The 22,486-nt window shown below is 39.4% G+C and overlaps 1 protein-coding gene across 1 annotated transcript in view; it reads left to right on the top strand.

Moving 5' to 3' along the window:
• HGSNAT (heparan-alpha-glucosaminide N-acetyltransferase) overlaps positions 1 to 22,486 on the top strand; it is a 39,091-nt gene that overhangs the window by 7,805 nt on the left and 8,800 nt on the right. Inside the window, exons 3-13 of the mRNA XM_006897003.1 lie at positions 935 to 1,071; positions 1,289 to 1,410; positions 4,621 to 4,690; positions 6,909 to 6,978; positions 9,757 to 9,866; positions 12,319 to 12,395; positions 13,113 to 13,143; positions 14,253 to 14,413; positions 15,724 to 15,833; positions 18,527 to 18,648; positions 20,612 to 20,738. Coding sequence (XP_006897065.1) covers positions 935 to 1,071; positions 1,289 to 1,410; positions 4,621 to 4,690; positions 6,909 to 6,978; positions 9,757 to 9,866; positions 12,319 to 12,395; positions 13,113 to 13,143; positions 14,253 to 14,413; positions 15,724 to 15,833; positions 18,527 to 18,648; positions 20,612 to 20,738 — 1,137 coding nt within the window. The remainder of the gene's footprint in view (positions 1 to 934; positions 1,072 to 1,288; positions 1,411 to 4,620; positions 4,691 to 6,908; positions 6,979 to 9,756; positions 9,867 to 12,318; positions 12,396 to 13,112; positions 13,144 to 14,252; positions 14,414 to 15,723; positions 15,834 to 18,526; positions 18,649 to 20,611; positions 20,739 to 22,486) is intronic.

The raw sequence follows: 22,486 nt of genomic DNA, 5'->3' as shown, positions 1-22,486 counted from the left end.
AAGCTTTAGAAAAGGAAACTAAACAAAGAAAATATAGTATATTTTAACAAGTGCCCCAAGGAAAAAGGCAACAGTTTATAGGGACTTAGAAGAACTCGGGGGGGGGGGGATCTTTAGCTGAAATTAAAAAGTTATAAAATTCATACACAACTTAGAGAATGGGTAAAATGTTTCTCAAAGAAATAAGAAAGGTCTGAAAAACTAATAAAGGATAAACATAAAAAAAAGAGTCCGTGTCTGAATGTTGGCATAATTCAAGTAAAAGGATTAGAATAAAAAAAAAATAAATAGAAACAGTGGGTAAAAACATTGAGTAAATGTTAGATTTTGACCAGAGAAGAATCACTTAGCTAGTTGACACTAGTTTAAAAAAATTGACAGTTTATATAGAAACATGGAGAGGATTTTGTGTGAGGAAAATGTGTATAGGTATTATATTCAAGCATAATAATAGAAACTGCTCAATAATTGTAAACATGTTAGTATGAAAATTGGAAAGGCGTTTATGACCCTTTTTAAAGGTTATAGTTGGAAATGATGTCTCAATGCAAATTGTCTTAACTTTTGAATATAATGATCTTTTAAAAATCTTTAAGCAAAAATAAGTTACAGGAGAGAGAAACATTCAAAGGGGTGCAAGTTGCAGTAATGGTTAAGACCTCAGTGTGAGGTCAGCATTGATTGCAGAAAACAGAAATAATGTTTATGGCAAGTAAATAGCAAAATTAGATTATTTTTAAAAAATCTGTGAATGGTTAACAAAAACACTGATCCTGTAGTAGGTTTCAATATAAAACTATGGGTAAATTTATCTGCTTTGGTAAAAGTTAAGGTTGTTTGCTGAGTATGAAGGAAAAGCCAGCTCAGGGTCTTCAGTAGAATGCCCATAGCCTTGCCTACGAGAGCTTACCTTCTGTGTTTTTCATTTACATAGTGCTTGTATCAGGCTTTGGTAAATGTTTCAAGGAGTGGGAAAGCCGGGAAGCCCAGCATTGCTGCTGTGGCAGTGAGCTCCCAGCGTGGCTCCATCCTGCAGCTGAATGATACCTTGGAGGAGAGAGAAGTTTGTAGGTTTGTATTTGCTTTGATATCGTTATAGTTGAAGTCTGCATTTTCTCTTGACTTTTTCCACTTTTCCTACGTGATTTTCTATTTAGTTTAGATTTTAAGTTATTTGTTTTTTTAACTGTCCCACTCTCTAAAATAATTTTCTGTTTCCTTCCCGGTCTGCACTAGGAATGCTTAGCACTCTGCCCTCATGTCACTAAATGTTACTTATTTTATCTAGGCTGGAATACAAATTTGGAGAATTTGGAAACTATTCTCTCTTGGTAAAACACCCCAGTAATGGAGTCAGTGAAATTGCTTGTGACCTGGCTGTCAATAAGAATCCAGTCGACAGTAACTTGCGTACGTAATACATTGTTGATTTTTTTTAAACTCTTCTAATGTTTTCGGTTTCTTTAGGTGCTGTTTTGTAAAGCACAGCAATTCATGACATAATTTAAAACTTGAATTACAGGCTATCTACCCTATATAATTATGCCATAATTATATTTCTTGCTTCATTGGTGGGTGCCAAGAAAATTACATGATATACCAACCTATTATCATAGTTCTTATTTAGTTTAGTTATGAAACAAAAACAAATAAAGACAGTGGAGTGAAGCTGTTGTTGTTGTTGTTATGTGCCGTCAAGTCGCTTGCAACTCATAACGACCCTATGGGAGTGAAGCTAGGGCAGGTGATTATCAGATATCTTTCTTTGTTTCAGCATTAGGGTACAGTGCTTCCTTCTTACATTGATACTCCAGAGTAGTGAATTCTTGTGTCATTAATAAATATCGTTCACAAGGAAGCTGAATATGATGGGACCTTATCACAAGAATACAGGAGCCACTATGAGTAGAATGGTTTCAGAAGATGGCTAGATATTATGTAAGAAATGTCTGGTTCCTGGTAGACTGCTCTGCCATGCTGGTGAAATAGTAACAAATGCAGTCTAATTATTCTCCACATGGGGGCGCATGTAGTCCACATAATGATGCCCCCACTCTTCTGGAGGCTGGGAGATTAACAGAGAATAGACTGTCTTTATTCTGAAGAGCATGCGGTCTTAGAGGCGATATAAACACACACATATCATGGCATCTTGATTTTTTACTTACTTTCTAAATTCTTATGCTAAGCATGCTCCAGGCTCTGAGACGAAAGGTATTTCCGACCTTAGACTTAGTCATAGTGAGAAATCCAGAAGAAAAAAGGGCAATTTAGACAAGTTAGACAAGGAACATTTCAATGGTGAACCGACGGAAACTTTTCCCTTTGACTCAAAGCAAATGCATTTGTCAAATATCCCATAAATATACGTTTGCACTATTTATTGTCTCTGTCTATAAAAGAAAATTGTATTGTGTGATTGTGCTGAAAATGTGTCAAAAATATAATTTGCATCTCTTTTATGGGGAGGTTTTGGTGTATATTTGCTATGTTTCACTTTGCTAATATACATACAGATCTCTGTAGAGATGTATGTAAATACTATTTCGTTCTTTTGATCTTTGTTTTTATTTTCCTGGCAAAAAACTTTCAATATAATTTGTGATTCTAAAAATATTACTTTAGGAAAATAAAATATGAATCCTTCATTTCCCTAATTCCCATAATCCAATATAATAAAACATTTACAAAAAGTATATTAAAGTGAGAGAGAGGAAAAAGAATAGAAGAGCCAGTATGAAGAGACCAAGAAGAAGTGGGATACTTTTAAGCATCAGCAGAATAGTGGGTATAATTTACAGAAACATGAATATACAAAACAACCAAAAAAAAAAGTTTGTTAAGAAATCTGAAGTGGCAGAAATAGAGAGCTTCTCTTGCCCACAACAAAAACAACCCTGGGTCACCTTTGGAGGCAGTAAGGGCAGCTGATGTTAGCTACAGATAGTTGCTACTGAGTCTGTCCTGATTCACAGAGACATTATACATAACAGGATGAAAAATGACCCAGAAACATTGATGTGGTCGAGTGTATTGTTAATCGTGGTGGTTTAAAATGGTACATTTTAAAAGAAAAATTTTAGTGTAAATATCTCCCAAAAGCATTCTGCTTTTTCTGGTTTAACTTTAGTTCATGACAAGCAAATACTACTCGTTGATGTGAGGATAAAAACCCTAAGTGGTTCAAACCATAACATAATGGGAAAACAACAATGGAAGGAGCAGGCCTTCGTTAGCGGAACACATCCATCAGCCCATGTTTGATGTCTTCTAAAATGTTGAACTTGAATTTAGTCAAGACTTTGGAGTTGGTGTTCCATTTATAGATATGGAGGATAGGAGAACGAGTTACATGATGTCATAAAGAAGTATATATAGGAGGAGGGGGGAAAAGTATATATAGACAAATCTAGAGTATGAGACATGAGTATAGGACAGATGACATGGTGCTTTCAACAAGTATATGGCATGGAAAAGGGCCAAATAAGTCATAGAAACAAACAAATGCAAAGTGTAAACTTGACTTTTGGAGCTTAATTTGGCCCCAAATTCAGACATAATTTTTATTTTTTTTTTATATTTCAAAACAATTTTAATATGAACTCAAAACACTTGTCAGGTAATGACTAATTTTGTGTGACACTGTGATTATATAGCAGAAGTCTATTTTAAAATAAAAATATCATAGAAAATAACCTTTTTATTTAGAATAATTTTCTAAGCTATTTGAATTTACAGAGAACTTATAAAAGAAAGAGTTGTCATATACCTTTTACTCCTGAACCTCTAAATATATACACATAATACGATGTTATTAGGTGCCATTGAGTCAAATACAACTTACTGTGATCCTATGAACAACAGAGCTGACCTCTTACTGTATCCTGTGCCATTCTTATCATCTCTGAGCCACTTGAGCCCATTTCTATAGTCACTGTGTCAGTTCATCTCACAGAGGGTCCTCCTCTCTTTCACAGTCCCACCACTTTTCCAAACGTGATGTCCCTCTCCAAGGAATAGCCTCTCCTAGCAACATACCGAGTGTACGGGAGATGAAGCTTTGCCATTTTTGCCTTCAAGGAGAACTCTGGCTATGCTTTCTCTAAGACATCTGTTCTTTTAATTATTGAAGAGCATAGACTGTCCCTCAATTTTAACTTGCCTGATGTTTTCTAGTATGTAGATAGAGGCTATGCATGTTGGTTTGAATCCTGCAGGAGTGATGTTGTGTCTTTCATAGTGCATCATTTCAGGAAGAATACAGTGATAATTTTACAGGTTCCATGTGCTTTAGAGATCTATGTAAGGGTCGAATGACATGGTACTTGGGACTTGCTTTAAAATGTGTCAGCCAAAAATGAAGCAAGAGTGACAAAATCTTGATAATTCTAGAGTCTAACTGATGGGTGTATACAGGTTTATTATACAATAATATACTAGTCTTGTGCTTGTTGTCTATTTTTCATAGTGGAAATTAGTGCTCCACTCATGGAGAGCATTGTAAGTTGTTATATAGGAAATTTAGCACAATTTAGCGTAATGTAGAGCTTTATTAAATAGAGTGGAGGAACAGCTTTAATGATGACATTTTTGGTGACTTTTCCCCTCTTCTTTTTCTAGCGGTGACTATCGCCTTCCTTATTGGTCTAGCCCTCGTCATTGCAGTATCCCTTCTGCGGCTCTTACTGAGGTAAGCTGAGGTTAAGGAAGGATGCGTCAGGGAAAGCAGACATAGAATATGCTCAGCCCAGTCTAGGTGAGATTCCATGTCTGATTAGACATGACCCTGGCTTCAGGGTATTAATAACTTAGTTCTAATGTTTTCAGTCCTCCCCTAAACTCAAAATCCACTGCCTTAGAATCCATTCAGACTCACAGTAACCCCACAGGATGGAGTGTAACTACCTTACATATTTCCCAGGTTATAAGTTTCTATGAAGAAACATAGTATCTTTTTCCTGTGGAATGGCTGGTGGGTTTGAGCCACTGACCTTCAGTCCTATTGCATGACTGAAAAGGTAGGAGAAAATACTTCAGAAATAATTTTTTCTTGAAGAGGGAAAAAAAATCCAACAACCCCTCCTCACATCTCTGCTTTGTGCCTAGTGGAAGGGGAATGTGATCAGTGAGGAGGAAGCTTGCCTTGGACTCTCTTGCTCTTCTCTGGTTCTAACCCTTGAGTTCCCTCTGGTCCACCTGCTGGGGGCTGCTGAGAGATGAATCAGCAGATCAAAAAAGCGAAAAAAGGAGGTAAAATAGATCCAGTTTTTGTCACCATTCAAAGGAAAATTTTTCCATGTTTTAAAAATAGTCAGATTATTTGAATTATTTGAATTTTCATGTGCTCCATGTTGGAGTCTCAGGAAGAAGGACAAGATTTTATTGGTGAATTGTGCCTCAACTGTAAAACAACAATAAAAATCTAGCCTTTCAGTCAGCTGGCTTGGAGAAACCCTGAAGCCTGGGAAGTTTATGTACTCTCACTCTTACCTTTGTGCCTTCTAGAATTAGTTTCATCCCAAGCAGGAGATACCTGGCCATGTATGTACAGAATATAAAACCTGCTTGCTGCTTAAAGGAGACATTTAACCTAATTACTTTCTAAGGACAAAGAGTAATTCTAGCAGAGGAGTTTAATTTCTTTGAATTAAGGTAATGTCTTCTTTTGATAATGTGAAAAGATAAATTACTTTGATAACATGATTTTAAAGTTTATTGGGGTGCTTTTACTGTGAGTGTCTTGTTCCATCACTTTTTGAAACTAATAACTGTCATCAAGCACTTAGGGAAAGAAACTCAACCCTACCCTGTTGTGGAATTAAAACTCCTTGCATATGTTTCCCTTTTTAAGCCTATGGGCAGAATACCTTTAGTGTCAAAGCCAGAATCCCTTGTTCCCTGTTGCTGTTCATTGTCACAGAGTGAACTCAACTGTAAAATAAATCAAAACCCCATTCTCACTATCTCTGCTGTGCATAAGCCCATTGTTGTCACTGTGTCAGTCCATCTCATTGAAGGATTTTCCTCTTTTTTGCTAACCCTGTACCTTTCTAAGCATGATGTCCTTTTTCTAAGAACTGGCCCCTCCTTAAAAGCATTCCCAGAGTATCTGAGACATAGTCTCAGAATTTTTTTTATTCTGAGGAGTACTCCACTCAAGCTGACATATTTGTATGTGTTTTGGGAAGTTCATATGTTTTTTATTCTTCAACAGACTACAATTAAAAGGCATCAGTTCAAAAAAAAAAAGGCATCAGTTCTTTGGGCTTCTTTATTTATCATCAGAACTTTCACATGCATGTGAAGCAGTAGAAAATACCAGACTTAGGGCCAGGAATACCTTACTCTTTACACCGACATCCTTGCTTTTTATCACTTTACTTTCTAGCACACTCATGAAAGTCCAGGGAAGTTCAGTTAGACTGAACTAGAAGATAATCTCCACAAATAGAGTAAAGCATCTTTCTCTTCTTCACTAAGGAATCAAGCAAATCTAAGAGAATTAAGTGCTTTTGGTTTGTTTTTCTAGTACCTGATCTTCTTTTCATCATTCTTCAGATGTCTTGATTTAAATGTTTGGAATTTTTTAAAAATATGGTGATGAAATTATCAATACTATATAAACTAGAATGGCAGTTTAGGTGCAAGGCAGTGAAAAAAAGAAGAAATTCATGATACATACATTGCATGTGTGGTTACTAATGAGGATATTGCCTCAAGAGTCACTAAGTTATAACTATTATTCCTATAAAGTTTGACTTCTATTTTTGTTTTGGAAAAAAAATCTTAATACTTAGACCTTGAGCTTGTATAGAATATGAATTTTAAATGGATTTATTTCAATATGATGTAGCCAGTCATTTTGAAAATTCTTACAAAATAAATTAACTGAGCTTCTTTATTTACAGTTTGGATGACTTTAATAATTGGATTTCAAAAGCAATAAATTCACGGGAAACTGATCGCCTCATCAATTCTGTGAGTTATTAAAATGCAATGTGTAAGTCTTAGTGAAATTTGCAATTCTCTGACATTTGATCATTTTTATTAGCTGGTTTAATGAATCATGTTTATATTGTGGAAGACTACATCATGTATTCTGTGTTCTTTTTAAAAAGAATTTTATTTCCTTTTTTTGTTGTTGTTGAAAATATATACAGCCAAACATGCAAATTCAAGAGTTTGTACTTGTACAATTCAGAGACATTGTTTTACACATTTGCACATTCTTGAAGGTGTGCAACCAAACTCACCTTCCTTTTCTGGATTGTTTTTCCACCATTAAAACTCTGTGCCTCCTAAGCTTCCTGTCTTGCCATCTGAGTGGCTGTTGTCAGTTTGACCCCAGTCTTTAAAAGCATAAACTTCAGTTCTGTGTCTGCCTCACTTGGTGAGAGCAACTCAGCGGAGCTCAGTGGACTGGAGAGGAGAAGGGCAGATTCGTTGCTGCATGTTGGCAGTACCGTGGAGAACAAAGTCACATATGAAGATTACCAGAACACAGCAGGATGGCTAGTGTCTCTTACCGGCGTTGACCTCAGTTGGCTTTGTTTTGTGGTTCTGTGTTATGAAGTGTGACTGAGAGAATCACTCAGGCCCAGACCTTTGCCTATAGTGAGATAAGTGACTTTTCCTGAAGGACAGACAATTCCAGGTAATGTTGGCTGACTGTTGTTTGGATTGAGAAAGCCTATGAGGTGATGCAGAACAGATTCCACTTGTGTGAAGGCTACTCACTCCCGAAGGTTACATTCTCAGTAAACGTTCTGGCTTCTGAGTGCGGACACCCTATTGGTCACCCAAACAGCTGGAAAGCTCAATCCCATATTTGAGGTTGACGATATCATACTGATCCATGAGCATATACACTTGCCTGGTTTCTCTGGTCAGAATCCTCTCAGAGGACCCAATGAGGACAGATTTGGAGTTTGGTATTTTCCTCATGTCTAAGGCTTATGACAAAGATATGAGGCAGATGGCTCACAATTCCTACAAATAAATAGGGGAACAATGAGAACTGCAGAGAGACACCTATGTGATGTTGGTGGGCCCCAACTTTGAGACTGTGGCAGAGTCTTGAGTGCATCAGAGGCTGAGGGCAGATGCTCTTGGCGTGAGCATAGTATCAGAAGTTAATAGTTGAATGGCACGGCAGACTTCCTGTCTTTGGCTTCTCCCTGATCACTAACGAAGTCATGAGTAATGAAAGCCTGGAAGTACTAGAGGCCACAAAACAGCCTGCAAGGAAATTGGAACAATTCGTCTCCATTCTTGTTTCCAGTATTCAGCCCATTTGCAATGCCAGATTATTGACCTTAAAGTGGTCTGCCCTCTGCCTATGCAATCCAAGTGGCTGCTGTTTACTTTGCTGTCTTTCTGGAGCCACCCACCTTACCGAAGGTAGTGAGGGGGAGATTCTTACCCTTTACCTCCTGACTTTTCCCACCACATGTTTCTGGTGCCAGGTTCTCTTTTGCTCAGTTGTCTTCTGAAATAATTTTCTATCCTTTCCCTAGACTGGAATGCCCACAGCTACCACACATTCATGAACCTGCCTAGAGTTTGACTTGGGCCCTTTGAACTTGGCACAGTAGCTGCTCCTAACTTTTTAAATTAATGCTCTCTCAAATTCCTGGTGCCTCAGTTTTGCCATCTCCAAATCACTGTAGACCACACAAGGACCAACCCAGTATCACTTGCAGTTTTTAGTACCATTATGTTTTGAAAAGGAGGATCTTATCATTTTTTCAGAAAATAGCACAGCCCTCAAAACTGACTTCTTTACTGAATAATTCAGTCAAACTAGTTTATTGCTTAGTTTTAGGAAGATTTCATGGACTGTTTTGTTGTTCAGGGTTTAAAGATTATTTTAGGATAATAGTTTTAGGAGTGTATCTAGCCCCTAAGTTTTCAGAAAGTCTAGATGCCATGAGTATTTGAAATTGTTGTTGTTGTTGTTAAGTGCCGTGGAATCGCAGGCGACTCATAGTGACCCTATGAAGGAGAGTCCTCAACGCTGGGTGTCTCTCATCCTCTCTCCAGGTTCATAGGGTTTCTGGAGGCAAGCTATTACGGAAGTGGATGCCACTCCTCCTTCCAAATTTGAAATTGTGTTCCACATTTTTCACCCTTTTGATCAAGATTGTTTTGTTGAATCCTTGGGGAAAAAAACCCCAAACCCACCATTCAGTAATGGTAGCTGGATTCCATTCAGTTCTTCAGGTCCTGTGACACGGGATCTTGTGTTCATAGTAAAAGCAGCTGTTTCCTCAGTTTCTTTCAAGGATTCTACTTTCATGGGCTGCATTACAATATGGTGATATTTTTAACCCTGCAAATTAACAATGTTGAAACAATCGGGTTAAGTGGAGAGTATCAATATTACAACAAACGACTAAGAGGCATCAATAGGAAATTTTAAAGTGGATGACATACTACTCTGATTAAACACGTCAGTGAGTCTGTACTAACAAACTCTCATTTACGTGCACATTGGCTTCCACTTTTACTGGTTGCATCTGTGGACCATATTCTTTATGGCCATGTTAGCAGCATTGTCCCTGGCAAGCTCAGCAAAAGGCATGAAAAGCACATAAAGAAACCAGACTTCCATCCAGGAGCTTTACAAAAGTAAATGAACATATTGCTCAAAAAAACTACCTTTAGCTTTCCACCTCATTAACTTCTTCCCTGAAAAATTGAAGAATGAAATTTACTTCTTAAGGTTTTGAATTGTGCTTTCTTTTTTCTCTGTAGGAACTAGGATCTCCAAGCAGGGCAGACCCTCTCACCGGTGACCCCCAACCTGAAGCATGGAGCCCATCTGTACCCCCATCCCGACTCCGCTGCATAGACACCTTCAGGGGGTAGGTGGAGTGCCCTTCTAACATGCGGGAAACAGGTAGTCGTAGAATTATGAAGTTATATAAAACATACTGGTAATTTAAGGTAATCATTTTACATATATTTTGTTCTTTAGGCTAGAACAGATTTCTTGGATATAAAAATAATGTCAACAGCCTCTCCTTAATGGAAAACTAGAATGCTAGGCAATATAACAGTTTGGTAGAGGGGAGAGAAGTGTAACAAGACCAAAACGAGTTTCTACTTGTCTATAGATTCTGCTGAGTTAATGCCATTAATTTACACAGGGGCAAAGAACTATATTTGGAGCTAAAATTGCACTTGTACCCCCAAATCTAGTCAATAGCTTGACACATGCAAAGATGTGCTAGTCTAGAAATGAGGTACAAAAGTGTGGAAAAGACAAAGCATATCCTTCACCATGATAACTAACAATCTTGAATACTATTCATAGATTTATATGTTGTTCTTGTTAATGGCTGTTGAGTCAGAGCCAACTCATAGCTGACCCTGGGGTAGGTTTTCAGGGACTGTAAATCCCATGGGAGGAGACTGCCCATCTTTCTCACATGAAGCAGCTAGTGGATCCGAACCACCTGCCTTTGAGTTGGCAGTGAAACTCCTTACTACTAGGCCACCCGAGCACCCTTTAGATTCATGTAGTAAGTTGTTTTAACTCTGGTAGGGAAATGAAGACCATGAGCAAACTCTAAAACTAAAGTATAAGATATTATTTTTTCAAAATAAGTTCTTAAGAATCAGTTTTTCTATGTCTGCCCACTGAGAACTTCTAACCCTCTTTGCCCAGTGCAAATATCAGGGTGTAAGTTCTCCTGGTGGGAAGTAAAGTAATAATATTAGTAATTGATAAAGATTCTTTTAAGTCTCCCTATGGCCCAGGCACTGCTTTGTTTGACTTTATTTAATCTCTTAACAATACAGTTAATTAGACTTGTTGCCATGGAATTGATTCAGGCTCTCTTTGTGACATGGTGACGTTGTACTCCATAGAGTCATTAGTGGTTGATTTTTTTGGATGTAGATTGCCGAAACTTTCTTCCTTGGTGCCTCAGGATGAATTTGAACCCCTAATGTTTTGAGTTAGCACTTAAGTATGTTAAACATTTGAAGCACCCAGAGAAAGCCATAATACAGTTAGGTAGCTGTTTTAGTATGTCTCTTCTTCAGGTGAAGAAATGAATCCTTAAAGTTAAGTAACTTGCCCAAAGTCAGTCAGGTAGCAAATGGTAAAACCTAGATATGATTGATGCCAGGCAGTTGGGCTCCAGAGTCTCCACCCTTCCCGCATCAACCTACCAAAGTCTTCACTCCCTACATTGTGCAGAATTAGCACCAAACCATAGCATATTTAGAATATATTTAATTCTGTTTCTCTTCCTTTCTGAATATCATTACTGCTTTTGGAAGATAAAGATACTCATCTTCCAAAAGCAGCAATGATATTCAGAAAGGAAGAGAAATAGAATTAAATATATAATGGTACACTCACACAATGGAATACTACACAGCACACAGGAACAATCATTTTGTAAATCATTACCTAACTTGGCAGGGACTGGAGAGCCTTGTGCCGAGTGCACTAACTCATTTTCACAAGGACAAATTTTATATAAAACCATTATTGTGGAATGAGTATGAGGATCCAGGGCGAGGGGAGAGGGACTGTGGAAGCAGAGGGATGAGGATGTGCAGGGGGAGGAAGGAATTAATCATAGGGTCGTACAATTTGATGGGTGGGGGAGTGAGGGAAATTGGAAGAATCTGTTCTCAAAATCAATGTATTTGAATTTTGTAAATAAACAAGTGTTAAAAAAATAAAAAGACCATGGTTTGGGGGAAAAAAGATAAAAATCTTCACAGATTCGACAGGAGCTAACATTGCTGAGTGCACTGGGGATGGGGCGGGCAGGGCGGTGCTGTAATAAGTTCTCATGAATGGTCGCTTACATGCAGTGTGTGCGCTTTCCCCCTTCTTTAATGAGGCAGGGGACTGCTCAGATATCTTGCCTTTGGTCTTACATATAAAAAGAGAGTTAGAGAAGGACCCAAGATGTGAATCCGTTGGTCGTTGTAATGTCCTTGTGCCTTCTACCAGTTTGTTCACCTGAAACACCTAAATAATTATTACAAATTGAGTTATTAGAAATGCTTTGTTTTATTTTCAAGTTACAAACCTTAGTGCCAGTTTAAATTTTTCTTAAGACCTGGTTTTCTAAATACTGGCAACACTTGAAGTTAGTGAAGTGTATGGATCTGATAGTAATGATTAGAAGAATGGTTGTGTCTTGGTCTATAAATCTCACCCCGTGTCTGCTGGTGTGCAGTAGAATGGCTTTACAGCAGGCCTTGTGTGCTTGCATGCATCTGTTGCAGTTTGTTCATTTAATGTCCCATGTGCAAACCCTGAATGTGTTCTCTTTGTTGGCTTTATAGGATTGCTCTTATACTCATGGTCTTTGTTAATTATGGCGGAGGAAAATATTGGTACTTCAAACATGCAAGCTGGAACGGTAAGGTGTTTCTTAAAGGTGGCTTCACACTGTAAGGTCCATTTATTGAACTGAAGGGCCAGAGAATCACTCCACAAATCTCTGCAGCCCATCTGAGCCACTGAGCTGCCCCACAGAAAGGCCAAGAAATGGCTGTGTTAGCCCCTCAGATTTGTTCTTCCTTCAGTGTACTGTGCATCTGTCATGTTTCCCCACAGTATCCAGACACCTCAAAGGGTCCTGCTTTAGTACTCCTCAGACGATAGAAGAATTTGGTCATAAATGATCATCCTCCTATTCTGGATATGCATTTCAGTACAGGCACAACATTCTTAGTTTGCTAAGATTACTAACTCACACTGAGGCACCACTGAACTGGGGTTAGAGTCTGTGATGTTAAAAATGTCTGTGAATCTGGCCTGGGTATTGGTTTAGACACAGATTTGAATAGCGCCACCTTTAGCACTTGAAGATCAGGCACTTGTTGATCTATTCCTGATTTGGTCTGATGTCCAGTAATATTTGTAGGAAACCCTGCAGACACGGGACTGGTTATAGAACCTTGAAGGAGAAACCTGCATGCATGTGTTTGTGTATGTGCTATTTCAATGTTTTCCCTTGAAACTTTCTCTGTAGCTTATTTTCCGTATCAGTACAAAATGGAGTCATTTCTGGATTTAGGGTAAATTTTATCCCACAGTCCTTTTTGTGAGCACCTGTTTTTGTGTTGTTTTCTAGGACTGACGGTGGCTGACCTTGTATTTCCATGGTGAGAATGATTTCCCCATTTAACATCATCTTGTCCCTATTTTTTTTTAAATGATGCTGGAACCTCTTTCTGCAGTTAGCCTTTAAAACTGTCCCACAGTGTTTTCCAGGCTGTAATCTTTATAGAAGTAGACTGCTAGGTCTTTCTACTGTGGAGTTCCCTGGTGGATATAAACTGCCTCCTACCACCAGGGCTTCTCAATTAGTAGTTAATTAGTTTTTAAAGAAGTAATTTAGAGTAGTAAAAGAAAGCACCCCTGTGGACAACAGGTCTGAAACCTGCCCTGTCCTGAGGACATCCTCATCATCTCCTTCATGGCCACTCTGGTAGTCGCTGTGTCAATCATCTCACTGAGGGGCTTCTTCTTTGACACCCTCTACCTTTCCCAGCATCATGTTTCTTTCCATTGACCAAGCCCTTCTGACAACTTGCCCAACGTGTGTTAGATGGAGTTTCACCATCCTTTCATCTAAAGGGATATATAGACCAAATAGGAGCAGGGGATGGGGTTGAGGGGGTTGGGGGTGAGAAGGATTCCCCTCCACCAGAAGCTAAAATGAATTTAGAACTTACTGAGAACGTATTATTTTTTTACTCAAGGACTTTGAAAAGGGGAAGCTAATGAATGTCAAACTATTTGAATTGTAACATCTTCATTATCTATTATTTTTATATAAACTAAACTATAGGGTAGTCCTTTGGCATTCTACTCAATATTACAGACCTCCCAAGAAAGGACTTAATGATTCACTATGAAAACAAACCTCACAGAGTTATGTTCGAATTGTTCTTTTCACTGTTAACCTAATGTTATTTCAACAATTGGCTATTTTAAAAAGAAATAATATGTTATATTTCTGGAGTATATTGTAAAGTGATAATGATCGTATAGAGTAAACAATTGGCAGAGTCTTACATATTTTTTAAATAAAATTTTTTACTTTCATTGTGATTTTAACAAAAGTTAACAGAAGAGTTAGATTTTCATTCATTCATTGATTCGTCTTCCCCCCCCCACTCCCTTTCTCCTCCCTCAGTTCACTTTTTAAAAAAAAAAAATTCATTCATTGTTGCAACAGAGTCTGCATATTGATATTTTTTTTTTTTAGGTTTGTATTTATCATGGGGTCTTCCATTTTTCTGTCAATGACTCCCATACTGCAGCGCGGATGCTCGAAGTTCAAGCTGCTGGGCAAAATTGCCTGGCGGAGTCTCCTGCTGATCTGCATAGGAATTGTGATTGTGAATCCCAATTACTGCCTTGGTCCACGTAAGTTGTTTGGGTTCCACTCACCCCCTGTTTCTATACATTTAGGTTGGAATATGGAAACTAATATGTTAAAATTAGAAGGATATATAATTTGTCTTTGTTACCTACTAAAAAGAGAAGTGTATATAGTGCTTTGTTAACTTTGGTTATTATTATCTTTGTGGGAGTTTTAGACCTAGGAGGAACTTTCAAAAATAACCAAGTCTCCATCTTGTCCAGAGTACGTTTCTGAGGCTAAGAGAAATTGCAGTGCTCTCTCTGGATCAGGCTGAGGGTCGTGTGGAGCACAGCAGCTCGCCTGGCTCCCAGAACTTGCCTTTGTGCCATCCTGACTCCACCAGCTTTCAGTGTTGAATAGCAGTTCAGGCATACATCTTTGTTGACACTGTGTGTCAGCAGGGTTGTTTTTAACTACTTTAGTGCTGTCCAGTGAGGCAGGGATGGCTGTCGGTTCTGTGCTTGGAACAAGTGTTGGAACTGAGGAAGGCTGTGGTGACTGTCCACACAAGTTTAACCAAATCACACAGCAGTGAGCTCTTGTCCTGCAGGGTGAGGCATGAGGAGGGGGTAGAGGTCACTTCTGGTTGGGCATAAGGGAAGTTAGCACGTAAAAGTTGCTCCAGACAGGGATCCATGACTCTGTAGAATTAATGTGTTGTGGAATCTGTTCAGGCCCCTTGGCGGTGCAGTGGGTTAAGCATTGACTGGCAATAAAAAGCTTGCTGTTTGAACCCACTGACTGCTCTTTGGGGAAAGACGAAGTCATCTGGTTCCGTGAAGATTTATAACCGCAGAATCCTATGGGGTGGCTCTGTCATGGTCAGTAGGCTCCCTGGGAGTCAAAACTGACTTGACTAGCGTGTCAGGGGTTACTCCTGTCACTGACACTGTCTTGTCACCTGTTGGAGAGACAGGCAGTTAGTGGCCTCTCTTGGTTGTGCCGTCACCACTGCACTCCTGGTGGACAGGAGTTGATTCTGAGTTCCCAGTGGGAAGGGCCAGGAGATGGACTTCAGGGCTGTGGGTAGTCCCAACTTTATCCTCACCCCCAAGTCAGACTCCGTTATCCTTAGCTGTCCCCAGCCAGCCTCCGATGATGTTCGCTATGTCCCTGACCATCCTCCTGAGTGGAACTGGTCTGCTCTTAGCACTTGTGTTTGAGCCCTGTCATATATTTATGTTTCTGAAGGCTTAAAGCAGAATTGGTTAGCAGTAATAGTTATGTTTCCCCCTTGATGAAACAAAATAACCTTTGCTTTGGGGTGCGCTGAGCAGTGCTGGCTGACGCTTGGCTTGGTGGTTCTCTGCAGTGTCGTGGGAGAAGGTGCGGATCCCTGGCGTGCTGCAGCGGCTGGGGGTGACTTACTTCGTCGTCGCCGTGGTCGAGCTCCTCTTTGCTAAGCCTGAAACCTGTGCCTTGGTGAGAAACCCCCCTTTTCGAGTTTATAGATCATGTATGTCTTCACTCAATCATCCACAGTGATTAGTTAAAATTTAGATGATAAGAATGTCATTAATTACAGTGTATAGTCAAATTCTTAGGGTCTGTTGTCTTTCCCTTCCACCAAGTGGGGGCTCTGGTGGTGTGGCCTGCAGGGGACTGTGCGGCTAACCCAGAAGTGGCGGCTCCCTGGGGTTCACCTCCACCCGCAGATCGGCAGGAGGAAGATGGGCAGACTCCTCCTGTGTGATTTACAGCCTCTGAAAGCCCCATGGAGGGGCAGCGCTGAGCCTACTTCACAGCACTCAGGCTTTTTTTTTTTAGGTGTCAATCAATTTGTCTTTTTGTTAATTGTTATTCTTTTCTCCTTCCCTTCTCATTTCTGTTAATCCTTCAAGATTGAGTCTGTGTGAAAATCTTCCCTTAACTTTTTAGCTCTTATACCATAATTTTGGAAGCAGGAGTGGCACCCACTTCCTAAACAACGTGCCTCAGGAAAATCTATGAACTTTGATAAATGTTGGTAGTTGTAGAGGGACTTCAGGCCTTTTGTTCATAGGGTCACCATGGGTCGTGTTTGACTCGAAGACAGTCAACAATAACAATAACAACAACATACCATAATTATATGTTAGGTCTTAGCAAAATTAATTGCTTTATAATTTTTATGAATGATACAGTTTTTAGAATTTTATTAGTTATTAATCTGATACCCTACGACATTCTTTAACTCTGCTAATCAGGTGCTCTTGATGACCTTGAATAGTATAACCATCATATAGATTGTGAATTTAGCATTTTAGGACTTGTAAATTTAAAACAAACCGGCCTTGCATAGCATTTCAGAATATACCCAACTCTTGTAAAATTCGTCTTTGAAAAAATAATGTCAAAGTGGGGTATGAGAGATGACAATATTGTCCTTGACCACTTTTCATTTATTCTTTATAGTAATATGTGAAAAATCTCACCTCTTCTGTGATTATTTTCTGACTAAAAATTCCACACTTGAGTTTATTTCAGTGACAGCCATTTCTTCCACCCACTAGAAATCAGAACTCCAGTGGAGGCATTTAAGTTCTTCCATTTGTGATCCTATTTAATAGGTTAATACAGCTTTGTTTTCTAGCTTTCTTCATTATATGTAGCTAACAAAGTTATCACTGATTTTAAAGTGATCTTGTCTCTCCCTCTAATGACTGCTGGTTGTGATAATTTTGGGGTGGTTTTTAGTGGTTTTTACTTGACGTTCTCAGCTTTCCCTCATCAGTTTAGCCATTGGCTGCAGGTTTTCCTTGAGGTGAGGTGGATACTAGACAGTAACAAGAGCATGTGGATCTTGGTTAACCATAAATATCATAACAGTAGCTTCCAGTCCTTCTGTGGGACTGAAGTGCTTTATGGAGACTCTTCTGAGGGGCCCTGATTGACTGGATGGCAGGCAGAAGTGGAATAACAAGAACTGACGCTCTTTCTTCCTTCAACTAAAAAGGCTTCAGAAATTTAGCTAATTTAAAAAATGTAAACAGATTAACTTCTTTTGATATATTTTATAGAGATATAATTCACACATCATAAAATCCACTTTTAAAAGTATGTATTTCAGGTGCATTTAGTACATTCAGTGTCATTCAGCCACACTATAATTCCAGATCATTTTCATAACCCTAAAAAGAAATCCTAAAAAGAGCCCTGGTGGCTTAGTGGTAAGGAGCTGTGCTTCCAACCCTTAAGGCACATGATTCAAATTCACCAGCTGCTCCGTGGGAGGAGGATAGGCAATCTCCTGTGTGACTTACTGCCTCTGAAAAACCTGCTGGAAGGTCAGCTATGAGTGGAGTGCAAGTCAACGATAACGACAATAAAAAGAAAAAAAAACACCCGTAATTTCCTGTTGCCCCTCACCCTTCTCCACTCCAGTCCTAGGCAATCTAATTTCTATTCATGTAGATTAATACATTAATAATTAATGACTATTTTGGACATTTTATAGAAATGGAACCATATGTTATATAAAGGCTTTTTTTTGGTCTTGACTTCCTTCATTTAGCATAATGATTCATCTATACTGTTGTTATGTGCTGGTTAGTGGGAGCCAACTCATAACTGACTCTTCTCAAGGTTTTTCAGAGTCAATAAATCATATGGACAGAGATTACCTATCTTTGTCCTGAGAATCCACTGAGGATTTGAACTTCTTGCCTTTGGGTTGGCAGCACAACACTTTAACCACTAGGCCACTAGAACATCTATGCTAAAGCGTGTATTAATCCTTCCTTTATACCTGTTTATTGATGGTAATATTTAATTGTATGAATATATTCAATTTATGTTTATCTATTCTTCAGTTGATATTGCTAATAATATTTGTGATTATTAGCCATGCTATTAAAAATATTCATGTACAAAGATTAGTGAGCAGATAACGTTTTTCATTTTCTTAGGGATCTATTTATCTATCTATCTAGGAGTGGGATTGATTGTTACCAATGTTTTTACAATAATATTTCATAGAATGTGAGCCTCTAGACACCATAATACATCTTAAATAGGAATATCATTACTATAAGGGCGAAGAATATAATTTCAGAGAATTTTAAAAATACATTGTGTACTAGTTCCGTTTCTTTTTGCATTTATAGCCTGTTGATTCTTTTCTGCATCCGACTTAGGAAAGAAGCTGTTCTTCCCTTCGGGACATCATACCCAGCTGGCCACAGTGGCTCTTTATTCTGATGCTGGAAAGCATCTGGCTCAGCTTGACATTCTTCTTACCAGTGCCTGGATGCCCTACGTAAGTTCACTCTTCTGTGTTAATCCTCATTTTTGACAAATGAGGGTTGGAGTGAGGGGGAGTAGAAACTGAAACAGTGGAGACTGATTGCCTCCCATTTTAGAGGCTCCAAGTCTACATTCAGGAAAGGCTCTAGGAGAGCACCCTTTCTGTTTGTCCAGCTTCCGAGAACTCCAGGTATTCCTCAGCTTGTGACAACATATTTCAGTCTCCACCTCCATCTGTGCGTGACTGTCTTCCCTCTGCCTCTGTCTGTTGCTGTGTTCTCTTTTCTTTTTTTTAAGGGTACTGGTAATGTTGTATGTAGTTTACCCTACTCTAGTAGTCCCATGTTGTTGTTGTTATGTTTACTAATTATGTCTTACACACCCTATTTCCAAATAAAATCACATTTACAGGAACCATGGCTAGAACTCAACTTGTATCTTTCTTGGGAGACACAATTCAGCAACTCGTAACTCCATAGATGGGCCACAGTCCTGTAGACTCTGAGATCTTTGGCAGCCCAAGAACCCCCCTCAGCAAGAAGATGGGCCCCTTCCTTCTGCTCTGGCTGTGCTGGTCACACAGTGCACCTTTGTTCTTAAATTGATGTCACAGCGTGTGCTTTCCCAGGACATCCCATCATGGATAAGACCATTCTTCTAGCTCTGCCTGTAGGCCCCTTGCACCCCCCCTCCCCTCCAGCTGATGGTGCATGGTAGGCAGGGGTGTGGAATCTGAGGAGAAATTAATGTCTATTGACTGTTTTGCTGCAAGTTGTCCATTTCTATTATGTCTTATCGCAGAGTGCGTGACATCAGCCGTATGCCCAAACCAGAAACCTGGATTTTTCTCTTGGATGCTCTTTTCTTTCTGTTGCTAGTAATGTTGATTCTGAGGTCTGATGTCTCTCATATCTGTCCACCTCTATCCAGAGAGGCCCTTTGTCACACCATAGGGCACGCTCTCTGTATAGGCTATCCCTTTTTACCCATCATTTCCTGCCACATTAGAGTTTCTGGGCTTAGAGCTTTCAGGTTCCTCAGTCAGAAGAATTCTCTTTCATTTCATCTCTCTGCTGAAGTGTACTCTGGCTTGGTAGAAAAGTTTGATGTGTGTCAGGAGAAATGTGTCCATGAGGGTTTTGTTTTTGGGGTGTGTGTGTGTGTGTGTGTGTGTGTGTGTCTTTGAAAATATCAGTATCACACCCATGTTTATTGTGGCAATAGCAAAGAGTTGTAAACAACCCAAGTGCCCATCAACAAGTGAATGGATAGAGAAGTTCTGGTATATTCATACAATGGAATACTATGCAGCATTGAAAAACAAGAAACTCATGAAATATTATACAAAATGGCTGATCCTGGAGGACATTATGCTGAGTGAAATATCTCAGTCACAAAAGGACAAATACTGCATAGTGCCACTATGTAAAACGAGACTGACATTGGGGTTGGGGGGAGACTGAAAGAGATGGGATAAATTATATCTACTGCATTTAAACAGATAAGGGAAGAATTGATTAAAAGGGATATATGATTAGGTATTATTGTCATGACAGGAGTCCAGAATGAATGCTGCACAGTGGAGTGCACATGGGGGGGAGGGATTGTATAACAATGAAATAATTTTTTTTTTTACTTTTCAAAGAAGAAGGAGGGGAGGGTTGGGCAGGGAGAAAAGTGCAACAATGAATGAATGGAAATCCAGAGTCTCTGTAAAATTTCATTATAATTAATAAAAAAATTAAAAAGAAGATATCAGTATGATTAGAAACTGAGCTTCTTACCTAAGACTGTGGGAAGCAGTCAAGTCAGAGAGTGTTGGTCAGAGTACATGGGGCCAGAGGAGGTTATTAGGATTACCCAGATCTGAGCTCTGTACTGGGTTGTGTAATGAGCTACTATCTCTCTCTCCCGCCCGCCCCCCCTCCCCCTTTATGAAGTCTTGTTAAGTAAATACCTGTGTTTCACTTTCTCAGTGGTTACCTCGGCCCTGGTGGCATTGGAGATTTTGGGAAGTATCCAAATTGTACAGGAGGAGCGGCTGGCTACATTGACCGTGTGCTTCTGGGAGATGATCACCTTTACCAGCACCCTTCTTCTGCTGTGAGTGAGACTGGATTTTGACACTTTGGACCTTTGAAGTAAAGGAAAATGTTGCTGGCTGACTTAAAATGGTGTCCAGTTTGTAAACTACAACCCCTCCAAAATTCCGTTACTGTCTAATCAATTTCTACTTATAGCAACCCCATATGTATATAGTAAAACTTTGCTTGAGAGGATTTTCAAGACCCTGTAGCATTTTCTGATTTTTCAGAAGCAGATTGCAGGTTTTTCCACCTCTGGGCAAGTGTGAACTGCCAACCTTTCAGTTAGTAGTTCCCATGTTGCATCTCCTAAACAATCAAATCAAATCCAGTGCCATTGTTGATTCTGACTCATAGAAAATTCTCTAAGATGCTCTAGAACTGCCTCATTGGTTTCCAATACTGTAATCTTTATGGAAGCAGATGGCTTCATCTTTCTCCTGTGGAGCAGCTGGTGGGTTTGAACTACTAACTTTTTGGTTAGCAGATGAGCACGTGACCATGGCAAGGGATTCCTTAAGAAAATATTATGGGGACTTCTAATTTTAAAGGTTGACTGACTTTACTGTGCAGTACATGGTGCAATGTAAACATTGCTCTGGATTTTAAAATGACAGTACATTGTATAAAATATGCAGTGGAGTGTGACTCGGGCCGACTGAACCGTGAATAAGGATCTCCTAACCCATGGGGCATCCTGGAAGTGGACTGTCCCCTCATATCCCTTTTTGAATCCCTACTTCAAAAATATCATATCCCTTTCATATCCCAGATTGAATGTAGACTGCTGCTAACAAAGGGGCATGGCCTCTTGTTAAAGAAGCAAGGGCCGTATCTGACATCTGCCCATTCCACAAGGGGGAACTACCCCTTTCATCATCATCCACAGCACAAAACTGGTTCCTTTGAGGTCAGGCATGTCTGCCACCTTTCGCACCTCATTCTACTCATGCCAACACCAATTTTACTGCTTTGCTGGGTCCACAATCTGTTGCAATAGCTCACAGACCACACAGAGCCATATTAGAGAAGTCAAAAGGCTTTAATTCAGGTTGACAGCAAGATAAAATCACTTAATCAGGATAGTTTCCAAAATGTGATCATAGGCACTTCACCCTTGCTGCTTTACGTGAATGTTAACAAAGGTCTTAGTTCTGGCAATTGTGGCTCTTCTCCCAGGCCTCTAGCAAGCTTAAGTGGAAGCTCCTAGCTCTAATTCCATAGGGGAGCAATCCCAAGGGCAGCACTGGGTCTCGGGGTCTCTGCTGAGGCTGCAGCAACTGCTGCTCTCCTGTATGTCTGGTTGGCACGAGAATCTATGGACCCGAAAGGCACACAACAATCTCTGCTGCCTCTTTGCTGGTAGTGAGAGTCTCAAAAATTTGCCCCCAGATCTGCTCAATTTAGTGACTAGATTAACCAGTCCTTTTGTGGCTAGATTAACACACACCCATTCACATATTCCTGTTGATCCACATGGCAAAGTCTTAGTTAATGGCTAGGGAAGCCATTTGAACAGTAAACCCCTAACATCATGCCTCTAATAAGACAGTTAGTTCAAAGACAAACCCAGAAAGTAGACTAGGCTGATAGCTTCTGAGTGCTAATTCTAGCAGCTGAGGGTATGAATGCTTTAGTCCTGAAAATAGGAGTTTGGGTTCTCACTTCAGTGCCTATGTATTTCCAGAGTCTCTGTATTTCCAAATTTTTATAATTACATTCATTTTAGAAGAAAAAAAATGCATTTGATTTTTAAATTTTAAACAT

The sequence above is a fragment of the Elephantulus edwardii genome, unplaced genomic scaffold (genome assembly GCF_000299155.1).
Source record: "Elephantulus edwardii isolate Elephantulus edwardi_28Jun2011 unplaced genomic scaffold, EleEdw1.0 scaffold00195, whole genome shotgun sequence".
NCBI lineage: Eukaryota > Metazoa > Chordata > Mammalia > Macroscelidea > Macroscelididae > Elephantulus > Elephantulus edwardii.
This window is presented reverse-complemented; position numbering and strand designations above follow the sequence as displayed.